Below are 6,771 nucleotides of genomic sequence, written 5' to 3'. Positions count from 1 at the left end.
ATTTGCTTTTTAAATTGATAGGGGGCTCGATAGATAGAAGTTGAGTTTTGAAGTTTGATTTAATGTGGTATTAAGTAAGTATTTTAAATAAATATAATCATAATTAAAATATATATTAAGAGAGAAAATATAACAAAAAAATTCTCTACTAAATGAAGTTCCAATTCTCTATAAAGAGTTGGCGTTTTATTATTACATCAAATATAGGCAAGTGTGAAATTTTAAAAAATATTCACATATATAAAACCATTGATAGACTACGTAAATAAATAATAAGCCTTAATAAATTGACGTCTCACCAGCCTTGTAACAAATCTCACATGATTTGACTTTAAATATATATATTTTTTACTGTATATAACTATAATTATTTAATAAGATCTTCCATCAAGAAAAGATCAAATAAAAAATTCACTAACAAAAAATAAACCCACTTATTTACTTTAATTACTAAATTTCTCATCATTTAAAAATGAAATTTGATTTTTTTCATAAATTTTATAGTTATCTATCTCCTCATCAGGAAAAATAACCAAATTCCGAAGAGAAATATTGAGAGTCCAATAAACATGCAACACGTGTCCATCAGATTTTCTCTCCTCCGCGTTCTTAGCGTTAACAGCTCTTTCCGCCTCAGAAACTCTTCATAGTTACCTTTTTCCATTCCTCTGTTGCTTTTACATCTTTGCCCTTCCATCGCCCTTTGCAAAATTACCATACTATCCCTCCCCGTCAAAGTTCTTCCCTCCATGTCCTCCACCTGCAAGCTCACCTCTCTCAGCTGCAATTCGCCGCCGTCCTTGCCGCCGGAGGTCACCGAGACGGACAATTGTACCGGCTCATCGCCTTCGCCCGCCGATACGGTGGCGAAACGAAGCTGTATGCCTTCGGTCAGCCAGTGCCGCCGCGCATCGACCGCGTTTGCGCTCGCGACGTTGATCGCTCGATTTTCGGAAGGATTGATTAAAATCCAGCTCACTCTCAACCGCTCCTTCGCGAGTTCGGTGCACGCGCCGTCGAATTTCAGCGGCGTCGCCACCGTTTCGTTGCATTCGAAGAGGTCGAGGCGGAAAGGAGAGTTTGCGAACCAGGAGGAGCTCGTTTCCGTGCGCAGTACCTTCGAGTATAATAACGTATCTTCGTAGTAGATATCGACGGCGGAGATTAATTCCGACGTTTCAATCGGACGCGCGTATTTGCTCGATTGTTTGTTGTTGAGGAAATCGCATCGGACGGCTGGGAAGGAGTCAGAGTAGAACGAGCGGTGGCCGGAGGGGAAGGCGGAGATGGCATCGCGGACGGAGGAATCAGCCGTGGAAGGCCACGTGGTATTGCAAATCTCCTTCCACAAATGATCGTCGGCGCAGAGAGAGAGCAGATGTGCGGAGGAGCAGCCGGCGGCGGCGAGAGTAGGACCGTCGAGTCGGTTCAGGATATGCGATTGGATGATGTCTGGATGGAGAGCGGTAATTGGAGCGTCTCCTCCGCCGTCGACGTCGGAGACGGCGACGGCGACGGTGGCGGCGGCGACGGCGACGGTGGCGGCGGCGGCAGCGGTAGAATCCATTTTATAAATATCTAAAACTGAATGGATTTGGACTGAGGAGAGGATAAAGCAATTTGAGAGTATTTATACTTAGGGATTTGGATCATGGATCGGGTCAATACTGGCACCTTGTACGGCGGTCCTTTTCGGGACTTCGGAGTCCCGATCCATCTGTACCGTTCATAGTGCGGGCCCAGAATATGAACGGCGGAGATAGATCTGATGTAGGAACGCAGAATTTGCTATGGGTGTGTTTGGTTGGGGATTTGAGATAGATCTGATGTAGGAACGCAGAATTTGCTATGGGTGTGTTTGGTTGGGGATTTGAATTTTGGATAGGGATTTCAAAAGTAAAAATGTTGAATGTGAATAGTTGTATGATGTGATATAAATAGTTGATGTGATATTTTGAATGTTAAATTGATTTTTAATATAATATAAAAAATAAAAAATAGGTATTTGATTTGATGTTTTAGGAGAAAAAAATTGAACGAATAAGTAAAGTTTGGGAAAAATCCCTCAAACAAACACACCTTAAATAGATACCGATTAAAAAAGAAACTTCAAACTGGTCTACTGTGATATGCAAGTTGGGGGAGGGTATTTTTGTCATTTAACATCGGGGTCAATTGGGGCGACAAGCAACTTGTAAGATGATTCTTTAGGCATTGCAATGGCAATTTGGCCATCCCTATAATTAATGGTCACTTAATGATATGAACTATATCTACTTTGATGAAGACACAGGCCCCCGATTTGAACTCCCAATAATTAACTTGTAATGTTCAATCCATCCATTAAAATTGCCAATCTTATTTTTTATTGCAGTCTTACTACTCTATTTATTACTTCCACTCTCGAAGCGAGCCTAAACTAGCACGTGGCGTTCCAAAACGATGTCTAATTGCCACGTGTTTATATTTGACGCGTAGGATTTCTCGGAAAGATAGAAGCATCACAGGGTGCTTCCCTAGGTGGAAGCCGTCCACGTGTACAGTAAGTGCCACGTGGGTACATATATTACTTCGTGTGGGAATTCCAAACATATCAAAAAAATCTCAGCGACAGCGGGCCATCCCTGCACTTCACCCAGATCAATCACGACCGTCAAATATCAATACATAAGCGGTACAGATTCATCCGGGGTCCAAGGACTTTCCGGAATTGTTGTATTAAATTCTTGAAAACAACAAACAAGACACATGGAAAGCAACACAAATGTGCTAAAAAGGACACTCAAACGAAACTCAAATCATTAAAATAGACAAAATTTATTTTTTAAGGTATCTGCTTTCATAGGATGCCACAATTCTTGCACATGGTGATATATATTATAAGAGTTTGCAGATTGCTGTAGCATGGTTCTACGCTTTCCATTTTAAGCCTAGTTAGTGTAATGGAAATATATATATATATATATCCAAGCTATGTTAATCATCTTCAAGCATAGTTCAACGCATTCCATGTTTATCATCTTAAGAAGAAAAAATGCTGATTATGTTGTCTGTAAATTTTATGTAATCCAAGTGTGTTCATATATAATAGAAATCTGGAAAGAATTGAGCCCAAAATCACAAATTTCACAGTATACAATCAAGAGAGAGATTACGATCACAAACAAACACGAGCAAGAGCAACTTTGGTGGGGTAAGAAACAACTAACCTGCCCCCCTTGGGATATCGATCCTCGAGGGGTATGCCCGCCCTGCCATGAGCACAATGTATGGAGTGCCGGCATAACCCCCTAAACCCTAAACCCTAAACCATACAAACATCTGGTTTACGAGCCCTTGTATCTTAATAATGAAACACACATTTTGAGCCTAGGGCAAAATGATTCCAATGTCGAAACTACCATAAAATGCTAGCTCATTGTTGAGAAGTAGCCAAACTTTCATCAAAAGCATCAAGCTGGATGAGCATTCCTGATGAAATTTCCATGACCTACGCATCATCCCATGCTGATGGGCCACCCAATCCAATTTCATCAGCCAGGGGCTGTTCAAGAGAGGCAGGATTAATAGCCCGGCTCTTGGTTTTCTTCTTCTTCTTCGGATGAGTTACCAGTCCACTGATTGCATCAATGTTTCCCTTGATTTTATGTTCTGATACTTGATCAGAAACCTCCATGGAAACTCCGGCTTTAAAAAGATCTGTAAATGGAATTTCCGCACTGTCAATTGCTTCATCTCCTTTGAAATCCTTTCCTGATTTCTTACCAGGTTTATCGTCTGTTACAACACTGCCCAATGTTTTTATACTGCCATGCTCCTTCTGTTTTTTTTGCTTTGATTTCATTTCTTCCTTAAGATTGGCATTTAGAGTTTCTGCATCATTCGTGACCCCGCCCTTGTTCTGTTGCAACTTCATCTTTTTCTTCAATCTCTTCTCAGTTACATAGGCATCCACAGCAGAATTGGCAGTCCACTCATCCAGGGATTTTTTCCGCTTCCTCATATCTACAACATTGGTAATACGGTTATCTGTACTTTCATCAAGTCGATGAGTTTCTTCTGAGCTCTTAATTCTGAATGGGGGATCCATTTCCATGTCACTTTTAAGTGCCAGTTTATCAGAGGTATCAAGGGAGAACTCATCATCTTTTTCTGGAACTTCTTTTGCACTGATTTTGTTGATCGGTTTAGCATTAAAAATGTGTAGATTTGGTAAAAGCTTTTTGACCTGGTAACCATAATTCACATTCAAAATCTAAGTATGAAACCATATCACGGAAAGTACTTGAAAGAGACGAACTTACTTTTTTCAGTACATTTTCCTTTTCAGCAACAGGATTTCCTTTTAGATTGAAATTTCGTAAATTAATCAAGGAGGTGAGCACCTAAAAAGCAAATGAATTTTCAGAATTTTGTACAGGTGAAAAGCATACTATTGAATAAGCAGACCCAAAAAATACAATTAGAAATATAACTATCACCTTCAGACTGGACCAGCTGGTGATAGAATTGTTTCCCAAGTCTAGATTCTGAAGTTTCACAAGATGGCCAATCTCACTAGATATAGTCTAAATGTAAGAATAAAAATTAGGGGCTTACTCATAAAAATAAAGTACAAATAGTTAATTAAGCCATACCTTAATTTCATTGTGAGCAAGGCGAAGTTCTTTCAACTGTGTGCAGGACTTCAAGGACGAATCAATAGATTGCAACTGGCAATTAGACAGAGAAAGCTGAAACAGAGGACAGTGAGATTCATCATATCGTATTCTTATACCGAACTGATTCAAAAGATTTCTAAGCATACTTTGGTAATTGATTTGACTTGGATAAAAGATTCACCAAGTGACCTGATTGGATTCCTGGAAAGAACTGCATTGGTAAAATTAATAGATAAATGCCATTAAATTCATAATGACATGTAACAGTAATGTCACACAGGCTACAGCCAGATACATTAGAAAACAAATATGCTAAGCTAGTACCATTATTTATATAAATTTTAAGCATGGGCCAAACACAAACCCAACTCACATGACACACAAGACCATGCGATTTATCCTTCCTAGCTAATACAAGTACAAATGTAATTAAAGTTCCAGAGTATACATAATTAGGGACAAATTCCACATAGCTGAGTACATTCATTACAGAATTCCAGAGTCTAGCAATCCACACCTTTATACTTGTATGCATCTGTCCGTGTAATTAATACAGAAATGTTAAGCCTACGTTACATGCAATAATCTCTAGAACTACTACTGAAAGATCCCAAATTGCATGAGCAATAGGTCTTTCATGTAAAGGGTTCTGTGTCCATGATTCAAAATTTCCTTGCTTAGTTGCCTAGCTACAGCCCACATGAAGCAGGTTTCTGGAAGTAATATAGTTTTTAATTGCCTGAAGTGAACTTATGATGAAATATTGCAGATGACATTCACAATAGGATCAAATATAACAGTATAATATGACATACTTGATATATTTGTTGTATTTTTTACAAGATATAACTTCAAACTTATATTGCAGTTTCATTACAAGTGAAACCAAGGCTATAGTGGGTCAGGTATACATACTTAAAACTAACCACAAAATTAACAATATGACTCATAATATAAGTCAAGAACCATACCTACCTAGGGTATTTAGCTCTTTCATCTGATCGAGCTTACAAACTGAACTGATCTCATTTTCTGTTGAAGATGAGATTATGATGATTAGTGAGATGATGCAAAACATCCTTGCTGGTCATTACTTAGTTAAAGCACCCCTACTTGTTACATCATGAACCTACCGTTCAAAATCAAAGCTCGCAAACTTGAAAGTGATTTGACCTCATCCATTGATTTAAGCTTGTTTTTTCCAGCATTTAATACCTGTACAAATGAAGAAGGGAAATCCATCTCTTCAATGACAGAGAAAACTACCACTTCAATAACTAATTAGAAGCAAAAAAAAAGAACCAAGATTCAGTTTCAAAAGCATATAAATACAAACCAAACATGAAATGAAAACGGTCGCACAATATCAATTTGTACTTACGGTGAGTTTAGTGAGGCCTTCAATGCCTCTCAAGCTCTGAAGCTTGTTCTGCACAACTGATAACCACTTCAAATTCACACATGACTTCAAGCCCTAAGAAAATTATAAAGAATTGCAGAAAAAAAAAAATCCATCAAACTAAAACGACAAAAGGTAAAGCACTATAGTTTTTGCCGTATGTTTCAGTACCTCGAGTGAAGTTAAACTATTGAAACTCAGGTCCAGCCTTTCCAAATTCGTGAACTCACTCAAGCATGAAACCTGTTAAACGCCACCAAAAAACAAACTTCCAATGAACATACAGAAACAAAAGACTGAAAATTTGTCTAGCAATGTAAATAGAAACCTACAAAAAGCATGAAAATACATTACATCAGAAAGCGCTCTATGCGTTAGAGTAAGAGACGTAATGGAGCTAGGATCGTTCGCATTCTTCTCTTGCAAGATTTTTCTCGAGCTCAGCACCGCCATGTTGAAATTCCAATTAGGGTTCTACTCTGTAAATAGGGTTTTTTCTATTCAGGAATGTAAATTTGATACCGCCAAGACAAATTCTTTCCCAGATCAAGGACGACATGTAATAACAATCATACCCTCTAACAAATTTTAGTGGGCCTCCATCTTTTTACCGGCCCAAACATGAACCCAATGGAGGTCCAGTAAGAAAAATAAATGGCCCAACTTATCATATTCTTATTCCTCCCTCCCTTCATTTGCTTCTTTCTTTGT

The 6,771-nt window shown here is 38.5% G+C and overlaps 2 protein-coding genes across 4 annotated transcripts; both read right to left on the bottom strand.

Annotated features, from left to right (window-relative positions):
• Positions 1-324: 324 nt before the first annotated feature.
• LOC127260104 (F-box protein At2g27310-like) lies at positions 325-1,595 on the bottom strand. Its single transcript, XM_051287782.1, has one exon. It carries the CDS (start codon positions 1,565-1,567, stop codon positions 509-511), a length of 1,059 nt encoding a protein of 352 aa, XP_051143739.1. The 5' UTR covers positions 1,568-1,595; the 3' UTR covers positions 325-508.
• Positions 1,596-3,055: 1,460 nt separating this feature from the next.
• LOC127260058 (protein phosphatase 1 regulatory inhibitor subunit PPP1R7 homolog) lies at positions 3,056-6,580 on the bottom strand. Of its 3 annotated transcripts, none has more exons than XM_051287708.1 (10): positions 6,415-6,580; positions 6,232-6,303; positions 6,043-6,135; positions 5,795-5,876; positions 5,633-5,693; positions 4,808-4,862; positions 4,638-4,733; positions 4,482-4,568; positions 4,305-4,385; positions 3,056-4,228 (listed from the first exon to the last, which is right to left on the bottom strand). In XM_051287708.1, the coding sequence occupies exons 1-10, from the start codon at positions 6,511-6,513 to the stop codon at positions 3,491-3,493; spliced, it is 1,464 nt and encodes a 487-aa protein (XP_051143665.1). In that variant the 5' UTR covers positions 6,514-6,580; the 3' UTR covers positions 3,056-3,490. The 3 variants fall into 3 exon arrangements, with proteins under 3 accessions (XP_051143665.1, XP_051143663.1, XP_051143666.1); XM_051287706.1 differs by having other exon boundaries at positions 4,808-4,872; positions 5,637-5,693; XM_051287709.1 differs by having other exon boundaries at positions 4,482-4,529; positions 4,808-4,872; positions 5,637-5,693.
• Between the last annotated feature and the right edge of the window lie 191 nt (positions 6,581-6,771).

The sequence above is a fragment of the Andrographis paniculata genome, unplaced genomic scaffold, assembly GCF_009805555.1.
Source record: "Andrographis paniculata isolate CXL003 unplaced genomic scaffold, ASM980555v1 Contig60END, whole genome shotgun sequence".
Taxonomy (NCBI): domain Eukaryota; kingdom Viridiplantae; phylum Streptophyta; class Magnoliopsida; order Lamiales; family Acanthaceae; genus Andrographis; species Andrographis paniculata.
The sequence above is the reverse complement of the archived record's forward strand: the minus strand, read 5'-3'. Positions and strand labels throughout refer to the sequence as shown.